Source organism: Palaemon carinicauda, chromosome 24 (genome assembly GCF_036898095.1).
Source record: "Palaemon carinicauda isolate YSFRI2023 chromosome 24, ASM3689809v2, whole genome shotgun sequence".
Taxonomy (NCBI): Eukaryota; Metazoa; Arthropoda; class Malacostraca; order Decapoda; family Palaemonidae; genus Palaemon; species Palaemon carinicauda.
Genome location: NC_090748.1, coordinates 1,335,471 through 1,357,970, shown reverse-complemented (window position 1 = coordinate 1,357,970; position 22,500 = coordinate 1,335,471). Strand labels below are relative to the sequence as shown.

Sequence of the window (22,500 nt, the reverse complement as noted above, 5' to 3'; positions counted from 1 at the left end):
CTATTGTAAAATATGTACTGGTGTGTGATGAATGCTTTTGAAAATGAGGCACTGGTGGGGAGATCTAATTAAGTAGACTGGACTTTCTTCTATTGTAAAATACGTACTACTGTGTGATGAATGCTTTTGAAAGTGAGGCACTGGTGGGGAGATATAATTAAGTAGACTGGACTTTCTTCTATTGTAAAATATGTACTGGTGTGTGATGAATGCTTTAGAAAGTGAGGCACTGGTGGGGAGATCTAATTAAGTAGACTGGACTTTCTTCTATTGTAAAATATGTACTGGTGTGTGATGAATGCTTTTGAAAGTGAGGCACTGGTGGGGAGATATAATTAAGTAGACTGGACTTTCTTCTATTGTAAAATACGTACTACTGTGTGATGAATGCTTTTCAAAGTGAGGCACTGGTGGGGAGATCTAATTAAGTAGACTGGACTTTCTTCTATTGTAAAATACGTACTACTGTGTGATGAATGCTTTAGAAAGTGAGGCACTGGTGGGGAGATCTAATTAAGTAGACTGGACTTTCTTCTATTGTAAAATATGTACTGGTGTGTGATGAATGCTTTTGAAAATGAGGCACTGGTGGGGAGATCTAATTAAGTAGACTGGACTTTCTTCTATTGTAAAATACGTACTACTGTGTGATGAATGCTTTAGAAAGTGAGGCACTGGTGGGGAGATCTAATTAAGTAGACTGGACTTTCTTCTATTGTAAAATACGTACTACTGTGTGATGAATGCTTTAGAAAGTGAGGCACTGGTGGGGAGATCTAATTAAGTAGACTGGACTTTCTTCTATTGTAAAATACGTACTACTGTGTGATGAATGCTTTAGAAAGTGAGGCACTGGTGGGGAGATCTAATTAAGTAGACTGGACTTTCTTCTATTGTAAAATATGTACTGGTGTGTGATGAATGCTTTTGAAAGTGAGGCACTGGTGGGGAGATCTAATTAAGTAGACTGGACTTTCTTCTATTGTAAAATACGTACTACTGTGTGATGAATGCTTTTCAAAGTGAGGCACTGGTGGGGAGATCTAATTAAGTAGACTGGACTTTCTTCTATTGTAAAATACGTACTACTGTGTGATGAATGCTTTAGAAAGTGAGGCACTGGTGGGGAGATCTAATTAAGTAGACTGGACTTTCTTCTATTGTAAAATATGTACTGGTGTGTGATGAATGCTTTTGAAAATGAGGCACTGGTGGGGAGATCTAATTAAGTAGACTGGACTTTCTTCTATTGTAAAATACGTACTACTGTGTGATGAATGCTTTAGAAAGTGAGGCACTGGTGGGGAGATCTAATTAAGTAGACTGGACTTTCTTCTATTGTAAAATACGTACTACTGTGTGATGAATGCTTTAGAAAGTGAGGCACTGGTGGGGAGATCTAATTAAGTAGACTGGACTTTCTTCTATTGTAAAATACGTACTACTGTGTGATGAATGCTTTAGAAAGTGAGGCACTGGTGGGGAGATCTAATTAAGTAGACTGGACTTTCTTCTATTGTAAAATATGTACTGGTGTGTGATGAATGCTTTTCAAAGTGAGGCACTGGTGGGGAGATCTAATTAAGTAGACTGGACTTTCTTCTATTGTAAAATACGTACTACTGTGTGATGAATGCTTTAGAAAGTGAGGCACTGGTGGGGAGATCTAATTAAGTAGACTGGACTTTCTTCTATTGTAAAATACGTACTACTGTGTGATGAATGCTTTTCAAAGTGAGGCACTGGTGGGGAGATCTAATTAAGTAGACTGGACTTTCTTCTATTGTAAAATACGTACTACTGTGTGATGAATGCTTTAGAAAGTGAGGCACTGGTGGGGAGATCTAATTAAGTAGACTGGACTTTCTTCTATTGTAAAATATGTACTGGTGTGTGATGAATGCTTTTCAAAGTGAGGCACTGGTGGGGAGATCTAATTAAGTAGACTGGACTTTCTTCTATTGTAAAATACGTACTACTGTGTGATGAATGCTTTAGAAAGTGAGGCACTGGTGGGGAGATCTAATTAAGTAGACTGGACTTTCTTCTATTGTAAAATACGTACTACTGTGTGATGAATGCTTTTCAAAGTGAGGCACTGGTGGGGAGATCTAATTAAGTAGACTGGACTTTCTTCTATTGTAAAATACGTACTACTGTGTGATGAATGCTTTAGAAAGTGAGGCACTGGTGGGGAGATCTAATTAAGTAGACTGGACTTTCTTCTATTGTAAAATATGTACTGGTGTGTGATGAATGCTTTTGAAAATGAGGCACTGGTGGGGAGATCTAATTAAGTAGACTGGACTTTCTTCTATTGTAAAATACGTACTACTGTGTGATGAATGCTTTTGAAAGTGAGGCACTGGTGGGGAGATATAATTAAGTAGACTGGACTTTCTTCTATTGTAAAATATGTACTGGTGTGTGATGAATGCTTTTCAAAGTGAGGCACTGGTGGGGAGATCTAATTAAGTAGACTGGACTTTCTTCTATTGTAAAATATGTACTGGTGTGTGATGAATGCTTTTGAAAATGAGGCACTGGTGGGGAGATCTAATTAAGTAGACTGGACTTTCTTCTATTGTAAAATACGTACTACTGTGTGATGAATGCTTTTGAAAATGAGGCACTGGTGGGGAGATCTAATTAAGTAGACTGGACTTTCTTCTATTGTAAAATATGTACTGGTGTGTGATGAATGCTTTTGAAAGTGAGGCACTGGTGGGGAGATATAATTAAGTAGACTGGACTTTCTTCTATTGTAAAATACGTACTGGTGTGTGATGAATGCTTTAGAAAGTGAGGCACTGGTGGGGAGATATAATTAAGTAGACTGGACTTTCTTCTATTGTAAAATATGTACTGGTGTGTGATGAATGCTTTTGAAAGTGAGGCACTGGTGGGGAGATCTAATTAAGTAGACTGGACTTTCTTCTATTGTAAAATACGTACTACTGTGTGATGAATGCTTTAGAAAGTGAGGCACTGGTGGGGAGATCTAATTAAGTAGACTGGACTTTCTTCTATTGTAAAATACGTACTGGTGTGTGATGAATGCTTTAGAAAGTGAGGCACTGGTGGGGAGATATAATTAAGTAGACTGGACTTTCTTCTATTGTAAAATATGTACTGGTGTGTGATGAATGCTTTTGAAAGTGAGGCACTGGTGGGGAGATCTAATTAAGTAGACTGGACTTTCTTCTATTGTAAAATACGTACTGGTGTGTGATGAATGCTTTAGAAAGTGAGGCACTGGTGGGGAGATCTAATTAAGTAGACTGGACTTTCTTCTATTGTAAAATACGTACTGGTGTGTGATGAATGCTTTAGAAAGTGAGGCACTGGTGGGGAGATATAATTAAGTAGACTGGACTTTCTTCTATTGTAAAATATGTACTGGTGTGTGATGAATGCTTTTGAAAGTGAGGCACTGGTGGGGAGATCTAATTAAGTAGACTGGACTTTCTTCTATTGTAAAATACGTACTACTGTGTGATGAATGCTTTAGAAAGTGAGGCACTGGTGGGGAGATCTAATTAAGTAGACTGGACTTTCTTCTATTGTAAAATACGTACTGGTGTGTGATGAATGCTTTAGAAAGTGAGGCACTGGTGGGGAGATATAATTAAGTAGACTGGACTTTCTTCTATTGTAAAATATGTACTGGTGTGTGATGAATGCTTTTGAAAGTGAGGCACTGGTGGGGAGATCTAATTAAGTAGACTGGACTTTCTTCTATTGTAAAATACGTACTGGTGTGTGATGAATGCTTTAGAAAGTGAGGCACTGGTGGGGAGATCTAATTAAGTAGACTGGACTTTCTTCTATTGTAAAATACGTACTGGTGTGTGATGAATGCTTTTGAAAGTGAGGCACTGGTGGGGAGATATAATTAAGTAGACTGGACTTTCTTCTATTGTAAAATATGTACTGGTGTGTGATGAATGCTTTTGAAAGTAAACCACTATTAAGAATTTATTATGGAATAGAATGCACTTTCTTATATTGCAAAATATTTACCACTGTGTGGTGAAATCTTTTAAAAGTGGGGCACTGGTGGGGATTTGTTATTGAGTAGTCTGTTCTTTGCATTTATGTGTGTTATAATTCTAACACAGAAGAAGGCAGCATGCAGTGTATGATACAGTAATGAAAGAATTTCCATGGGTTGAGTGTGGTATCGGAAGAAAATAATTCCTGAAGACAACCTTGTGATGTTTCCAAGCTAATGAATGGTGAATATACTTGGTGATTTTAGACACACGCACATACACACACATCAGATCAGCAAGGTGAAGCAGCGTTGGGAATAGTCAATACTTGGATAAGTGACCTTCAAGAATATTCCGGTACAAAAAGCACAGAAATGTTCAATGGTATTGGATTCGACTTATATAATTTGGGCTAGATAGTGTTATCATAAATAATGAAATTATGTCAAAAATTTGAAATATTAAAAACATTATTCTATAAAATCTAATTCGCCTGTTATGGCATGTCATGAATACATTTTTTCTCTTCAACAAGTTGACAGTCACAAAGGTATTTTCATTTTATGTATATCCTCATTTTTTGAACTTCAAATTCCATTAATATTAGGGAAAATTTATACTTTTATTCCACGTGCTTATTGTTTTTTTATAAATTACTATCATTCCCCGAAAAAAAGTCATAATAGTTCCTGTACTTTTAAGAGTACTGTAGTACATAAAGCCATGAATAGTTTGAGATTAATTTATATTTCCTCATCCTCATCATCAACATCTCCTACGCCTATCGACGCAAAAGACATCGGTTAGATTTTCCCAGTCGTCTCTATCTTGAGCTTTTAAATCAATACTTCTCCATTCATCATCTCCCACTTCACGCTTCATAGTCCTCAGCTATATTTCAGGTTTCAAATATTGTGGAATATTAATACTGTTACCAAGTAAGGATAAAATTCCTTTTGAGAAAACTAGAAACAACATCAGAGCTTTTTTTCTGTATTGGTTGTTATTTAGTTTTGACAGAAAATAACTTAAGAAATCCAGTAAAATCGTCATATGTTTTGAAAGAGAGACTTCCAGAACTCAAGTCTGACTAAGGAAAGAACCCTTTGTTAAGAAAACATGAATAGCATCTAGGCCTCTAGGGTCTATACGTCTAGATTTTAGACCTGTTCAGTCTCAAGAAGTCTAAAATTACTGCCAAGTCTTTGTTCAAACAGCATCTGTAACGTTTTGCAACCCTTCCAAAAGTCTAAAATTACTGCCAGATCTTTGCTCAGACAGCTGTTCAGTCCTTTTTTTATCAAAGGTACAAGAAGAGGAGCTAAAACTTGCGGGCTCATGGTCTCGGCTACGTCTTCAAGTAGGTTTATGTCGCGTTGCCTACAAAGGACTTAAAGCATTAGAAAAGCAATAACATCTAGGATCTAGACAAGACTGGAGAGGACTAGATTCTTGACCTGTTCAGTCCTTTTTTATGCAAGGTACAAGAAGAGGACCTAAAATTTTAGGTCTCATGGTTTCGGCCACATCTTCAAAGTGGTTTATGTCGTATTGCCTGCAAGAGTTTTGATTAATTATTATTATTATTATTATTATTATTATTATTATTAAATGCTAAGCTACAACCCTAGTTGGAAAAGCAGGATGCTATAAGCCCAGGGGCCCTAACAGAGAAAATAGCCCAGTGAGGAAAGGAAACAAGGAAAAATTAAATATTTTAAAGAACAGTAACATTAAAATAAATATTTCCAATATAAACTATAAAAACTTTAACAAAACAAGAAGAAGAGAAAGTAGATAGAATAGTGTGCCCGAGTCTACCCTTAAGAAAGAGAACTCTAACCCAAGACAGTGGAAGACCATGGTACAGAGGCGATGACACTACCCAAGACTAGATAACAATGGTTTGATTTCGGAGTGTCCTTCTCCTAGAAGAGCTGCTTACCATAGCTACAGTCTCTTCTACCCTTACTAAGAGGAAAGTAGCCACTGAACAATTACAGTGCAGTAGTTAACCCCTTGGGAGAAGAAGAATTGTTAGGTAATCTCGGTGTTGTCAGGTGTATGAGGACAGAGGAGAATCAGTAAAGAATAGGCCAGACTATTCGGTATATGTGTAGGCAAAGGGAAAGAACCGTAACCAGAGAGAAGGATCCAATGTAGTACTGTCTGGCCAGTCACAGGACCCCATAACTCTCTAGCGGTAGTATCTCAACGGGCGGGTGATTGATATTAAGTTTTCTGTTAAGAGACTTGAAGCATTAGAAAATATATCTTAATGATCTGTGAGAATTGACAACCCAGAACGTCTTTGTGACTATTGAAATTTGTGGTCAGTGAGCTTATCAAAAGAAAGACAGGATTAAGACTAGGTGTTTTATCTTCCTTCCTTGTTTGTTTCACATCAACTGGCACTAAAATCTCACTTATTTCTGTCAACAATTCATCCATTTCATCAAAACCATTTTCTACTTTGACAAAGGAATCATTCATGCTACATACATAACATTCTCCTATCTCTTAGTCTCGCGTTTGTCATACTTTCTTTTACATCATCTAACGAAAAACCCTTTTGTTTGTGGGTAAACTCGGGCACACTATTCTGTTTTATTTCTCTTCCTCTTGTTTTGTTAAAGATTTTATAGTTTATATAGGAGATGTTTATTTTAATGTTGCTACTGTTCTTAAAGTATTTAAATTTTCCTTGTTTCCTTTCCTCATTTGGCTATTTTCCCTGTTGGAGCCCCTGGGCTTATAGCATCCTGTTTTTCCAACTAGGGTTGTAGCTTAGCAAGTCATAATAATAATAATAATAATAATAGGTATCATTCAAACTCAGCTACGTTTCATCTGTATAAAAACATTTATCTTCAATACTCACATGTACATTTACACCCCCTTGTCATGGCAATTCTGATTTCCACCAATACCTAATTCAACAAGAAAAAATAGATTAGGGGAAATGGAAATTACCTCAAAGTTAATTAGAGGAAATGGAAATTACCTCAATGTTAATTGTAGGAAATGGAAATTACCTTAAAGTTAGGAATTGGAAATTACCTCAACGTTAATTAGATGAAGTGGAAATTGCCTCAAAGTTAATTAGAGGAAATGAAAATTACCTCAAGGTTAATTGTAGGAAATGGAATTTACCTCAAAGTTAGTAAATGGAAATTACCTCAAAGTTAATTAGATGAACTGGAAATTACCTCAAAGTTAATTAGATGAAATGGAAATTACCTCAAAGTTAATTAGATGAAATGGAAATTACCTCAAAGTTAATTAGAGGAATTGGAAATTACCTCAGTTAATTAGAGGAATTGGAAATTACCTCAAAGTTAATTAGAGGAAATGGAAATTACCTCAAGGTTAATTGTAGGAAATGGAATTTACCTCAAAGTTAGTAAATGGAAATTACCTCAAAGTTAATTAGATGAACTGGAAATTACCTCAAAGTTAATTAAATGAAATGGAAATTACCTCAAAGTTAATTAGATGAAATGGAAATTACCTCAAAGTTAATTAGAGGATATGGAAATTACCTCAAGGTTAATTAGATGAAATGGAAATTACCTCAAAGTTAATTAGATGAAATGGAAATTACCTCAAAGTTAATTAGAGGATATGGAAATTACCTCAAAGTTAATTAGATGAAATGGAAATTACCTCAAAGTTAATTAGATGAAATGGAAATTACCTCAAAGTTAATTAGAGGATATGGAAATTACCTCAAAGTTAATTAGATGAAATGGAAATTACCTCAAAGTTAATTAGATGAAATGGAAATTACCTCAAAGTTAATTAGAGGATATGGAAATTACCTCAAAGTTAATTAGATGAAATGGAAATTACCTCAAAGTTAATTAGATGAAATGGAAATTACCTCAAAGTTAATTAGAGGATATGGAAATTACCTCAAAGTTAATTAGATGAAATGGAAATTACCTCAAAGTTAATTAGAGGAAATGGAAATTACCTCAAAGTTAATTAGATGAAATGGAAATTACCTCTAAGTTAATTAGAGGAAATAGAAATTACCTCAAAGTTAATTAGAGGAATTGGAAATTACCTCAAAGTTAATTAGAGGAAATGGAAATTACCTCAAGGTTAATTGTAGGAAATGGAATTTACCTCAAAGTTAGTAAATGGAAATTACCTCAAAGTTAATTAGATGAACTGGAAATTACCTCAAAGTTAATTAGATGAAATGGAAATTACCTCAAAGTTAATTAGAGGATATGGAAATTACCTCAAAGTTAATTAGAGGAAATGGAAATTACCTCAAAGTTAATTAGAGGAATTGGAAATTACCTCAAAGTTAATTAGAGGAAATGGAAATTACCTCAAGGTTAATTGTAGGAAATGGAATTTACCTCAAAGTTAGTAAATGGAAATTACCTCAAAGTTAATTAGATGAACTGGAAATTACCTCAAAGTTAATTAGATGAAATGGAAATTACCTCAAAGTTAATTAGATGAAATGGAAATTACCTCAAAGTTAATTAGAGGATATGGAAATTACCTCAAAGTTAATTAGAGGAAATGGAAATTACCTCAAAGTTAATTAGAGGAATTGGAAATTACCTCAAAGTTAATTAGAGGAAATGGAAATTACCTCAAGGTTAATTGTAGGAAATGGAATTTACCTCAAAGTTAGTAAATGGAAATTACCTCAAAGTTAATTAGATGAACTGGAAATTACCTCAAAGTTAATTAGATGAAATGGAAATTACCTCAAAGTTAATTAGAGGATATGGAAATTACCTCAAAGTTAATTAGAGGAAATGGAAATTACCTCAAAGTTAATTAGAGGAAATGGAAATTACCTCAAGGTTAATTGTAGGAAATGGAATTTACCTTAAAGTTAGTAAATGGAAATTACCTCAAAGTTAATTAGATGAACTGGAAATTACCTCAAAGTTAATTAGATGAAATGGAAATTACCTCAAAGTTAATTAGATGAAATGGAAATTACCTCAAAGTTAATTAGAGGATATGGAAATTACCTCAAAGTTAATTAGATGAAATGGAAATTACCTCAAAGTTAATTAGAGGAATTGGAAATTACCTCGAAGTTAATTAGAGGAAATGAAGTGGAGTTAGATTTATGTAAAATGTGAGGAAAGTGTTGAGTCTCTGACTAATATTAAAAGTTATTCAAGATATGGATGTAATTATATATTTTTGGGGGGTCTGCCACTGCGATTACTTCATACTCAGACCACATGTGAGATAGATGTCAAAAGGGACATCCTAAAATCACAACCATAGAATGCATATATTTATGATAACTAAGATGCCATAGTAAAGAAATGTCTTACAGTGAGATTAAAGTACTGATTGTATTCTTTGCCATAAGTGAATTTACCTCTGACATTAGCTGTGTCCGAAAAACTCAAAGGGGATACCCAAAAAAATAGAAGACTAATTATTATTATTATTAATATTATTATTATTATTATTATTATTATTGTTATTATTACTTGCTAAGCTACAACCCTAGTTGGAAAAGCAGGATGCCATAAGCCCGGGGGTTCCAACAAGGAAAATAGCCCAGTGAGGAAAATAAACAAGAAAATATGAGAAGTAATTAACAATTGAAATAAAATATTTTAAGAACAGTAACAACGTTAAAATAAATATTTCATATATAAACTATAAAAACTTTAACAAAATAAGAGGAAGAGAAATAAGATAGAATAGTGTACCCTTAAGCAAGGAAACTCTACCCCAAGACAGTGGAAGACCATGGTACAGAGGCTATTTCAGTAACCAAGAGTAGAGAACAATGGTTTGATTTTGGAGTATCCTTCTCCTAGAAGAGCTGCTTACCATAGCTAAAGAGTCTCTTCTACCCTTACCAAAAGGAAAGTAGCCACTGAGCAATTGCAGTGCAGAATTTAATCCCTTGAGCGAAGAAGAGTTTTTTGTGAGCTTTACTGAATAAGTATTTAATCTACCAGTTATTGATACTTCTAGTGAGTTCCTTTGTACCTTCGTATTAGGTCCATCTAAACGCAAGGTTTACATAATTTAGTAGACAATTTAAAGAATACTTTTTTTCGGAAGCTTGAAAAAAGATGAATAGGATGAATACAGGAGAGATTAAGGTAAGGGCTTAATCCAGAACCGTAAGTGTTGGAAAAAGCTTCTATGTTGTATAGAAAGTCATTGAAAAATAAAATATTAAAAGTTATCTTTTGCAAAATGGGTTAAGGTAAGGGCTTAATCCAAAACCGTAATTGTCAGAAAAAGCTTCTATGTTATGCAGAAAGTCATTTAAAAATTTTATTTTACATCTTTTTACAAAATTAAAGTTGTAAAATATTTTAGATGCGTCGAAATATTGCCTGAAGTATTTCAGCTCGCCGTCATTGAAATAACCATCAAAATACAAAAAGTGTACTTGACAATAATCTGGAAATAATCTGTACACAGTTTTATATGGAAGGGATTTACAATCCCAGAAAGACAATGGTTTTTCCAGAAGAGCAATCAAGCATTCTTACCACGTCATAAAAGTCACCGTTATCTGAAAATCCTTCAAAATTCTTTCTTTCTTTCTTTCTTTTTTTCTTTTATTTATTTATTTATTTATTTATTTTTAGAAAAGGAGTTTAAATCTGGTAATCCATGAGTGTGGCATATTCATGCAAAGTTGCCTTACCTTATAAAATGTTTGTTGAAGTAAAATGTTTGAAGTTTGAAGAGATAACCCTGAATGTAAATAGGCTTCGTGGGTCTAAAAATAGCTTCCTAAAGAGGTAATGTGATTGTATGTTATCATGATTCCTAACTTGCGATTTGTTTAAATCATGAAGAGTAAAGAAGAGTAGAGAAAGGTAGCAAAACCTGTAGGGTAAATAGTTTGACCTGGGTTACAAGAAAATAAACGAGAGAGTCATTAATAATTCTATCTGAATATAAAAGTTTATAATAGATAAAAACTGTCTGAAGTAAGTGCAGACCTGGGTCAGTGGACTGAGAATTTTGAAGTTTCCTTGAATGGGAAAGGTAGAGAAAAGGCAGAACTGAGAGTCGAGAGCTCAAAGGTACACACCTTAAAGGTAAAGGTGTCCGGTTTCGGTTCCAGTTTCATCAGAATAGGTGCTCACCAGAACGTCAACCGAGCTCCCCACTGTGGTATCCAAAAGCAGCAGAGCCTTCCCCAGTAAACAGCTTAAACTCACTGTTCCGGGTTGGGCTCGAGCTGACGCCATGCGAATGCGAGGCGAACACGTCACCACTGTGTACTAGCCTGGAGGCTTATTGAAAGTAATTGTTGATGATGTAAAATGAACAGTTAAGATTTTGAAGAATGGAAAGAAACCTTAACTTGATGAGATGAAACGTGTAAGTGAGATGCTGTAGCACAGAGATAGCACTGTGCTCGACTGGTTGGACTCTGGTTTGAACCCTATATAATAAAAAGCAAGTGTCAGGCTATTCTTTCCAGCTATGCTGAGCACCATTGCCAGACGTATAACTAATCGGTACCCGTCCCTCGGATGATGGGAGAGAGATTAGTCATACCCTGGTGAGAGGGGGGGTTACCCCGTGAGATACATTAGTAAACCACATCTGGTTTGTAGCTAGGGAATTGTGAAGGCGTGGGAAGGGTTGAATCTGTGTGCGTGCGTATGCATATCTATAAATATTTAGCCGCCATTTTTACCGGTCGCGTACACTAGTTACATACATTCAGGTTGCTGTGGCCTGATTGGTAACGTCTCTGCCTGGTATTTGCCGGTCGGGGGTTCGAGTCCCGTAGACTCGTTAGTGCCATTAGTGTCTGCAACCTTACCATCCTTGTGAGCTAAGGTTGGGGGGTTTGGGGGAGACTATAGGTCTATCTGCTGAGTCATCAGCAGCCACTGCCTGGCCCTCCCTGGTCCTAGCTTGGGTGGAGAGGAGGCTTGGGCGCTGATCATATAATATATGGTCAGTCTCTAGGGCATTGTCCTGATTGCTAGGGCAATGTCACTGTTCCTTGCCTCTCCCATTCATGAGCGACCTTTAAACCTTTAAATGTAGACATGTAGTGTACCAAAATGTTTGTCTGTGAAGTAGATAATTTTATATCCCAGAATGACTATGAATGCGGTTATTGTTGCCTATAATGGATATATGAATGAGCATTTTGTGGAATGAATTGTAGTTCGTTGTGTGTTATCAGGATGTGCATTATCTCATAAAAGTCCACTTTCGCTCTTAACAACGCGCTTTTCCATTTTGTTATGATTAATTAATTGTTTTGGCTGTTGGAATACTGCTCCGACCTGTGTTTGTGTTTTGCGCTAACCTATGTTTGTGTGTTGTGTTTTAATAGAATGGACAGGATTCAGAGTAATAATCTTTAAAAAAGGTTTTCTTAGTTCCGCAAATATGGATAAATTGTTTATTTTGGGTCGAAACATAAGTAAAATCATCATCATTATTTCCCTCTACGCCTACTGACGTAAAGGGCCTCGGTTAGATTTCGCCAGTCGTCTCTATCTTGAGCTTTTAAATCAATACTCCATTCATCATTTACTTCGCTCTACATAGTCCTCAGGCATGTAGGCCTATGTCTTCTAACTCTTCTAGTGCCTTGTGGAGCCCAACTGAATGTTTAGTAAACTAATAACTCTTGGGGACTGCGAAGAGCTTGACCAAACCATCTCCATCTACCCCTCATCTGCAACTGTGGATAAATTGTTAAACATTAGTAAAATCATCATCATCATTTCCTTCTACGCCTATTGACGCAAAGGGCCTCGTCTCTATTTTGAACTTTTAATTCAGTACTTCCCCATTCATCATCTCCTGCTTCGCGCTTCATAGTCCTCAGCCATGTAGGCCTGTGTCTTCTAACTCTTCTAGTGCCTTTTGGAGCCAAGCTGAACGTTTGGTGAACTAATGTCTCTGGGGAGTGCGAAGAGCATGCCCAAACCATCTGCATCTACCCCTCATCGTGATCTCATCAACATATGGCACCCGAGTAATCTCTCTTATAGTTTCATTTCTATTATTATTATTATTATTATTAGCTAAGCTACAACTCTAGTAGGAAAAGCAGGATGCTATAAGCCCAACGGCTCCAATAGGGAAAAATAGCCCAGTGAGAAAAGGAAATAAGGAAATAAATAAACGATATGAAAAGTAATAAACAATTGGAATAAAATGTTTTAAGGACAGTAACAACATTAAAGCAGATTTTTCATATATATTCAAGAATTAATTATAAATCTTGAATTTATAATACATATCGTGTTAATATTTATTTGATGAATTTTGAGTAATTAGAAGGTAGAACTTCGAAATTAATTTAATTAAGAGACTATTATCTTCTGTTTTATTGAAATCTGCTTAGTCCAATGAAGTCCTATTTCCTTCATTTCAGTATCCTAATTATAATGAATGTATGAGTGGTTCAAATTAATCTTCTTACGAAACCATAAGGAATTTTTAAGTGTTATCTGTAAAAAAATTATATTAACATTAAATAGGACATTTTGCGTTCTATTGCTAATAGTAATCTCATAATGTGTAATTAAGTTGACTAGTTTTAGCGCTTATACAGATTACATGTATACTTTTAAGCACAAAAAAGCCACTGGTCCATGTCTGTTTTTCAGCTGATGGTTATAATATATATATATAAATACAGTATATATATATATATATATATATATATATATATATATATATATATATATATATATATACTGTATCTATCTATCTATCTATCTATATATATATATATATATATATAAATATATACTGTATCTATCTATATATATATATATATAAATACATACTGTATATATATATATATATATATATATATATATATATATATATGTATGTATATATATACATACATACTGTATATATACAGTATATATAAGTATATATATGTATATATATGTTTATATATACATACATACATATTGTGTATATATATATATATATACATACATACTGTATACATATGTATATATATAGATATATAAATGTATATATATATATATATATATATATATATATATATATAAACATATATCACAAGCACACGTGATTTTAATTAATGTAAATATCACCCACGAAATGCATTTAATACCGAATTCTATCTTGGGAATACATATCCACTTGGAATTCATTTTATGGTAACAGCTTCTGGCCGGGTGGTGATTCGAACCACCACCTGTACAGTCTCTCTTGATAGCTGAGTCGGTAGGGTCCCTGCCAGCATAGTTTCAAGCCGTACAGGTGGTGGTTCGAATCACCACCCGGCCAGAAGCTGTTACCATAAAATGAATTCCAAGTGGATATGTATTCCCAAGATAGAATTCGGTATTAAATGCATTTCGTGGGTGATATTTACATATATATATATATATATATATATATATATATATATATATATATATATATATATATATATATATATATATATATATATATCTGGTATGTAGTCTTTTTAAAATGCGTTTGATACGTTTTACCATTGTGCTAGAAAAGTGACAAATATACAACAATAACATAAAAGGAAATAGAATCTTGGCAGAGGTACACGTATTTGATCAAGAGAACATTTCTTGGAATATTCACGTTTTATCAAATCTTGAAACAGGAATGTCACAGCTAGATTGGTTACCTATGTACGAACTAACAAACATAACATTGTAGTTAAATAGTTTTTATTATTATTACTAGCCAAGCTACAACCCTAGTTGGAAAAGCAAGATTCTATAAGCCCAAGGGCTCCAACAGGGAAAAATAGCCCAGTGAGGAAAGGAAATAAGGAAATAAATAAATGATGAAAACAAATTAACAATAAATCATTCTAAAAACAGTAACAACGTCAAAATAGATATGTCATATATAGACTATTAATAACGTCAAAAACAGATATGTCATATATAAACTATAAAAAGAATCATGTCAGCCTGGTCAACATAAAAACATTTGCTCCAACTTTGAACTGTTTAGAATGATATATGGTTTAAAGATTAAAATAACAACCATAAATTAACTTCAGGAGATCAGCAAATTTATGAAGTCTGCTGAATATTCCAAGACTGTTCAGTCATTTTGGAAATATTTGTTGTGCTAATACTGAAGCCGAACAATTTAGATAGTGTTACTAAAGTCAATTTCTTTTAATGAGGCACATTAGCTCCGACTCGCAGCGGTGCTCTTTTAGCTCGGAAAAGTTTCCTGATCGCTGATTGGTTAGAATTATCTTGTCCAACCAATCAGCGATCAGGAAACGTTTCTGAGCTAAAAGGGCACCAATGCGAGTCGGTGCAAATATGCCTCGCTAAAAAAAAATTCAATATAGTCATGCATTATTGCCTTCGTCAAAATCGAGATTTTGGGAAGGGTATGTATTCACCCCTGTCTATTTTGTTAGTTTATTTATTTACTTATTTGTATATCCGCAACTTTACACAAAAGCTGCTGCGGAGATTTGACCAAAATTAAGTCATGTTGGGTATAATCCAATTATGAATCTTTAACATTTTGGATAAAGTACATCAAGTACTTTGAACATAAGCGCAATTTTAAGTAAACGGCAAATATTTCATTAGTTTATTTTTTCTTTGTGAACAACATTACGCAGAACCAACCAAACCAATTCCAACGAAACTTGGTGGACATGTGGGGGTTATGACACAAGGACAAATCCTTTAGATTTTTAGTAAAATACATCTTGATACAAGTACGCAATTGAGAGCAAAATAAAATTTGATCCTGAGGTTTCTCCTTTAAAGAGCTGTCCTCCCCTGAAGTCTGAAGTTCTACGAAGATAGACCTTTAGGCACTCTACTGGACATAGAGAGACATCTTCCTTCAGAGGGCAGATTCTCCAGGGACCCCATCTTTTAGTGGGTAGCTCGTTCTTGGCGAGAAAGGTTGGATCAGGAAAGAGATTCAGTTCTCCCACTTCTGTGAACTGAATGTGGCCCTCATTTCTTGATAGGGCTACTATTTCACTAACTCTAGCCCCTGAGGCTATAGCGAACAGGAAAATAACCTTCTGGGTTAGATCCTTGAGTGAACAATCTTCATTGTTCACAGATGAGGCATAATGTAGGACCTTGTCCAAAGACCATAAGATGGGCTTCGGAGGAGCTGCGTGGCGAAGGCCCATCTAGTTCGTTATGTAATAAAATACCTTTTACGTGTTTTTTGTGTTTACTCTGGTTTATTTCACTGATTTTGTAACATTACGGTTACTGTCTATAATTGTCTTTAATTAATGTAACTACATTTATTATTACATATTTTGTTTATACAATTCGTTATATTTCCTTGCGTAGTTGACTATTTCCTTTTTGGTAGATTATTATGAATTAAATCAGTATTTAGTATAATGATTTTGAGTTTTCATATAGGTGTGATGTTTCACTCTCATGATTGTCTTTCCTCTTCATGCTCTCTCTCATTCTTCTTTGATATTTACAACTTCTCTTTCCTGTATATCTAATTATTTTTTCGTTTTAAAACTCTCTTCTGTATAGGGCTTGATTTTATTAAAATAATTCAAAAAAAGTAATATTTTCGGACGTGATGGTTTTATTGCTCGAACTTTATTTGTGTATAAAGTGTAATTAGAAAGTTATAATGATCTCTCTTTCAATTATTTTTTTTCGTTTTAAAACTCTCTTCTGTATTGGGCTTGAATTTCTCAATGTAATTTTTAAAAAGTAATATTTTCTAACATGATGTTTTCTTGCTCTAACTTTGCGTACAAGAAGTAATTAAAAAGTTATAATGATCTGTATTTCAATTATTGTTTTTGTTTTAAAAATCTCTTCTATATAGGGTTTAAATTTATTGCTATAATTTAAAAAAAATATTATTTTTTTACATGATGTTTTCTTGTTCTAACTTCATTTTTGTATAAGAGGTAATTTTAAAAAGTTATAATGATTTGTATTTCAATTATTTTTCGTTTTAAAACTTTCTTCTGTATAGGGCGTGATTTTATTGATATGATTGAAAAAAAGTTATATTTTCTAACATTTCTTGCTTTAACTTTATTTGCGTACAAGAACTAATTAAAGTTATAATGATCTGTATATATTACTTTTTCAGTTTAAAACTTCTGTATAGGGCTTGAATTTATTGATATAACTTAAAAAAAAGTAATATTTTATAACAAGGTGTTTTCTCGCTCGAACTTTGCGTACAAAATGTAATTAAAAAAGTTATAATGATCTTTTACAGATGTTCGATTCTTACGACACAGCGGTCGACGAGAAGGCTTTGCTGATTCCATGGAGGAGGGAGGAGGAGGAGGAGGAGATGGAGGAGGAGGTGGTCCTCCTCCTCCACCATCCTTGGGTGTCCCTCTCAACGCCTCAGCCAACCCAGCCGACCTCCTGCTCTTCGAGGACGAGCCTGATCCTCGGCTAGATATAGAAGAAAGACTTGTGGTTAGAGGCACCGAGGTCGTCCTCGAGTGCGTCGTGCCAGATGATGCGAAGGTGATTGAAGGGGACGACAGTGTGGAGGGCGAAGTGCGTTGGTACCATGATGGTAATTTGGTAAGTGTCGAGACGTTTGTATAGGCTTTTGGTTTCCTTATCTTCTCCAATACTACTGTACCGATTTTCACCAAACTTAGTAGTCACGTTGGGTATGACGCAAGGATGAATCTTTAATAGTTTGGATGAAGTATATAAAATCACAAGTACGCAACAGTATTTGACTATAATACATACATACATACATATACCAAGGCACTTCCCCCAATTTTGGGGGGTAGCCGACATCAACAAATGCAACAAAAACAAAAAAGGGGACCTCTACTCTATACGTTCCTCCCAGCCTGACAAGGGACTCAACCGAGTTCAGCTGGTACTGCTAGGGTGCCACAGCCCACCCTCCCCCGTTAATAGCAACATTAAATACATAGCGAATATGTTGTAAGTTTATGTTTTGTTTATGAACATTACACGAAAACTTCTGAACCCGTTTCAACGAAACCTGGTGGACATGTGGGATATGACTCAAGGACAAATCCATTAGAGTTTGAAGAAAAGACATTGAAGTACAAGTACGCAGTGGAGTTTAGAGCTAAATAAGACTGCTTGGTGTGGCGAAGGCATGCTCTCTACTGAGTGCCCCTCTAGTGGTTTTATGTCTACATTACTTCTTAACACTACAACGGAAAGTGAAGGACCATTAATAGACTTTAGATGGATTTTGAGAAGAAACATTTATTTGAACAGAGAAAAACAAAATTAAGTGCGGTTATATGTTTAATTTGTTAATTTTTGACCAAGCAGAAGAATTATTGGAATTAGCAATTGCCTTTTAAAATTATTGACTCATTAAACTAAACAACGAAAAGTGAATGACCATTAATAGATTTTAAATGGATTTTGAGAAATATTTTTCTTTAGAACAGAGAAAAACAAAATTAAGTGCGGTTTTATGTTTAATTTATTAATTATTGACCAAGCAGAAGAATTACTGGAGAGGTAGGCATCTAAGAATTCCGATACGAAATTAGCAATTGTCTTTTAAAATTCTTGACTCCTTAAACTAAATTATATAAATGTACTTTGAATCACAGTTTGATGATATTTCATATATTACAAGAGGAGTCAAATTGTTAAACTTCTAAACATGTAACTTGATTATTAAGCATTTAGAATAATTTGTATCAGTCTTTGTATAGATTATATACAGTAGCTTTATGATTTTCCCAATAAATAAATGGCTAGGGGGATTATAATTAAGCCTTTTGAATCATTTATATCGGTCTGTATAGCTTGTATACAGTAGCTATACGATTTTCCCAATGAATAAATCAATAGGGGAGTTATAATTAAGCCTTTTGAATCATTTATATCGGTCTGTATAGCTTGTATACATTAGCTTTACGATTCTCCCAATGAATAAATCAATAGGGGGATTATAATTAAGCCTTTTGAATCATTTATATCGGTCTGTATAGCTTGTATATAGTAGGTTTACGATTCTCCCAATGAATAAATCAATAGGGGATTATAATTAAGCCTTTTTAATCATTTATATCGGTCTGTATAGCTTATACACAGTAGCTATACGATTTTCCCAATGAATAAATCAATAGGGGGATTATAATTAAGCCCTTTTAATCATTTATATCGGTCTGTATAGCTTGTATACAGTAGCTATACGATTTTTCCAATGAATAAATCAATAGGGGGATTATAATTAAGCCTTTTGAATCATTTATATCGGTCTGTATAGCTTGTATACAGGAGCTATACGATTCTCCCAAATGAATAAATCAATAGGGGGATTATAATTAAGCATTTTGAATCATTTATATCAGTCTGTATAGCTTGTATACAGTAGCTATACGATTTTCATAATGAATAAATCAATAGGTAGATTCCATTAGAAGCTAGAGTGCCTGCATGTACCCCTCGCCTTCCAGGGCAACAAAATCCACTATAGTGTCTGGCGCTGTGATGTCAAACTGGCCCAGTGGCAGAATTCCTGCCAGCCATTTGCCCTAATACTGTAGAATAGACTTCCTGGCAGTATTATTGACTCAGACCTTGTAATACCAATTCCCAATTCTGTTCCTTTAATGTCTGTAAATTGCATTGGTCTGCTTCTATGCTTATTCACGAGGGAGTGTACAGTATCTCTTATTATTTTCTCCTATTCGTTATTTTCTCCTCTGTTCTTCTCTTTCTTACTTTTTCCTCTCTTATTTACTTTCTTATTTTCTCCTCTATTCTTTACTTTTTTATTTTTTCTCTATTCTTCAATTTCTTATTTTATCATCTATTCTTCACTTTCTTATTTGCTCCTCTCTGTTCTTAACTTTTTTGTTTTCTCCTCTCTATTCTTTACTTCCTTATTTTCTCTAATTCTTCACTTTCTTATTTTCTACTCTCTGTTCTTTACTTCCTTATTTTCTCTAATTCTTCACTTTCTTATTTTCTCCTCTCTATTCTTTACTTCCTTATTTTCTCTAATTCTTCACTTTCTTATTTTCTCCTCTCTATTCTTTACTTCCTTATTTTCTCTAATTCTCCACTTTCTTATTTTCTCCTCTCTGTTCTTTACTTCCTTATTTTCTCCTCTATTCTTCACTTTCTTATTTTCTCCACTCTAATCTTCACCTTCTTAATTCTCTTCTATTCTTCAATTTCTTTTTTTTCCTCTCTGTTCTTCAATTTCTTTTTTTCCTCTCTGTTCTTCACTTTTTTATTTTCTCCTCTATTCTTCACTTAGGGACTAACTACTCATGTTAAAGCGGGGGTAATAAGTCAGTAGGCCTTTAGGCTGGTTCCATAACCAGTACTTGTTCCTTTTTAAAGATAAATAATTATAAAACTATACATTAAACAAACATTCTCTCTCTCTCGCTCTCTCTCTCTCTCTCTCTCTCTCTCTCTCTCTCTCTCTCTCTCTCTCTCTCTCTCTCTCTCTGTATACAAAGCCATAGTATTATTATTTTAACTCATAACCTCTCTCTCTCTCTCTCTCTCTCTCTCTCTCTCTCTCTCTCTCTCTCTCTCTCTCTCTCTCTATACAATGTCATAGTATTATTTTAACTCTCCCTCTCTCTTTCTCTCTCTCTCTGTATACAAAGCCATAGTATTATTATTTTAACTCATAACTCTCTCTCTCTCTCTCTCTCTCTCTCTCTCTCTCTCTCTCTCTCTCTCTCTCTCTCTCTGTATACAGTGCCATAGTATTATTATTTTAACTTATAACCCTCTCTCTCTCTCTCTCTCTCTCTCTCTCTCTCTCTCTCTCTCTCTCTCTCTCTCTCTCTCTCTCTCTCTCTCTCTCTGTAAACAATATCGTAGGTTTATCTCTCTCTCTCTGTATACAGTGCCATAGTATTATTATTTTAACTCATAACCCCCCTCTCTCTCTCTCTCTCTCTCTCTCTCTCTCTCTCTCTCTCTCTCTCTCTCTCTCTCTCTAAACAATATCGTAGGTTTATCTTTTCAACTCGTAACCTACTCATAAAAACTATGCCACCTTGCCTTTTATCCCAAATGGAAAATTAATTGAAATCCCCGAGACTATGAAACACAAACAAAGAGAAAGAATTATTCTTGTGCCAGCCAGCTTAATCAAAACCATCCACCGAGTCTCGTGTTCCCTCATCTGCGAATCCAGTGGATTCTGCCCGGAGCAAGACACCACTAACGCCAGGTACTTGATATGCTAACGATGTAGAATCCGTGATGCATTGCGTACGAACCCCTCTCTTGGTGCAGGCAATCCAGACGGGTCTTTGCCATGTTCCCCCTACATTTGTTGGGACTTGAGTGTCGGTTTTTTTTTTTTTTTCTGGGGGACATTTGTGCATTACCTCGTTTGAATAATCTAAGGGTAGGTACGTCTCTTGGTGGTGTTTGCATCAATCCATTTGCTCGTGTCATTCGAATACACACACACACACACGCACAAACACAAACATATAAATAAATGTTTCTCCAAAAAGGCCATACTAGAAACAAAGGAAATATAAATAAATAATTATATAATTATACATCTTACTTATAACTGTAATCGAACAGTTTAACATGGTTCTTCAAAACGGCCCATAAAAGAAACACAGGAAATATAAATAAATCACTATATTTCTAGCAATACTAATTGGCCCTCTTCAGGGTGTAAAGCAAAAATTTCCCATCGTTATTATAAAGTGCTTATCATGTATGTATGTATGTATATATATATATATATATATATATATATATATATATATATATATATATATATATATGTATATGTATATATATACATACATAATAAGCACTTTATAATAACTATGGGTTTTTACTTTACACCTTAAAGACGGCTAATGTATTGCTCGAGATATAGTGATTTATTTATATTTCCTTTGTTTCTTTTATGGGCCGTTTTGAAGAACCATGTTAAACTGTTTGATTACAGTTTTAAGTAAGACATATATATATATATATATATATATATATATATATATATATTTATATATATATATATACCTACTAGTAGGTAGTAGGTTGGCCAGGGCACCAGCCACCCGTTGAGATACTACAGCTAGAGAATAATGGGGTCCTTTGACTGGTTAGACAGTACTACAGTGGATCCTTCTCTCTGGTTACGGTTCTTTCTCTTTGCCTACACTTACACCGAATAGTCTGGCCTCTTCTTTCCAGTTCTCCTATGTCCTCATACACCTGACAACATTGAGATTACCAAACAATTCTTCTCCACCCAAGGGGTTAACTATGTAATTGTTAAGTGGCCACATTCCTCTTGGTAAGGGTAGAAAAGACCCTTTAGCTATGGTAAGCAGCTCTTCTAGGAGAAGGACACTCCAAAATCAAACCATTGTCCTCTAGTCTTGGGTAGTGCCATAGCCTCAGTACCACGGTCTTCCACTGTCTTGGGTTAGAGTTCTCTTGCTTGAGGGTACACTCAGGCACACTATTCTATCTAATTTCTCTTCCTCTTGTCTTGTTAAATTTTTATAGTTTATATAGGTAATATTTATTTTAAT

General features: G+C 34.5%; 1 protein-coding gene across 1 annotated transcript in view; it reads left to right on the top strand.

Annotated features, from left to right (window-relative positions):
- Positions 1-22,500, top strand: part of LOC137617982 (cell adhesion molecule 3-like) — a 715,661-nt gene that overhangs the window by 649,175 nt on the left and 43,986 nt on the right. The window contains exon 5 of the mRNA XM_068347907.1: positions 17,214-17,533. Within this exon, the coding sequence (XP_068204008.1) occupies positions 17,214-17,533 (320 nt within the window). The remainder of the gene's footprint in view (positions 1-17,213; positions 17,534-22,500) is intronic.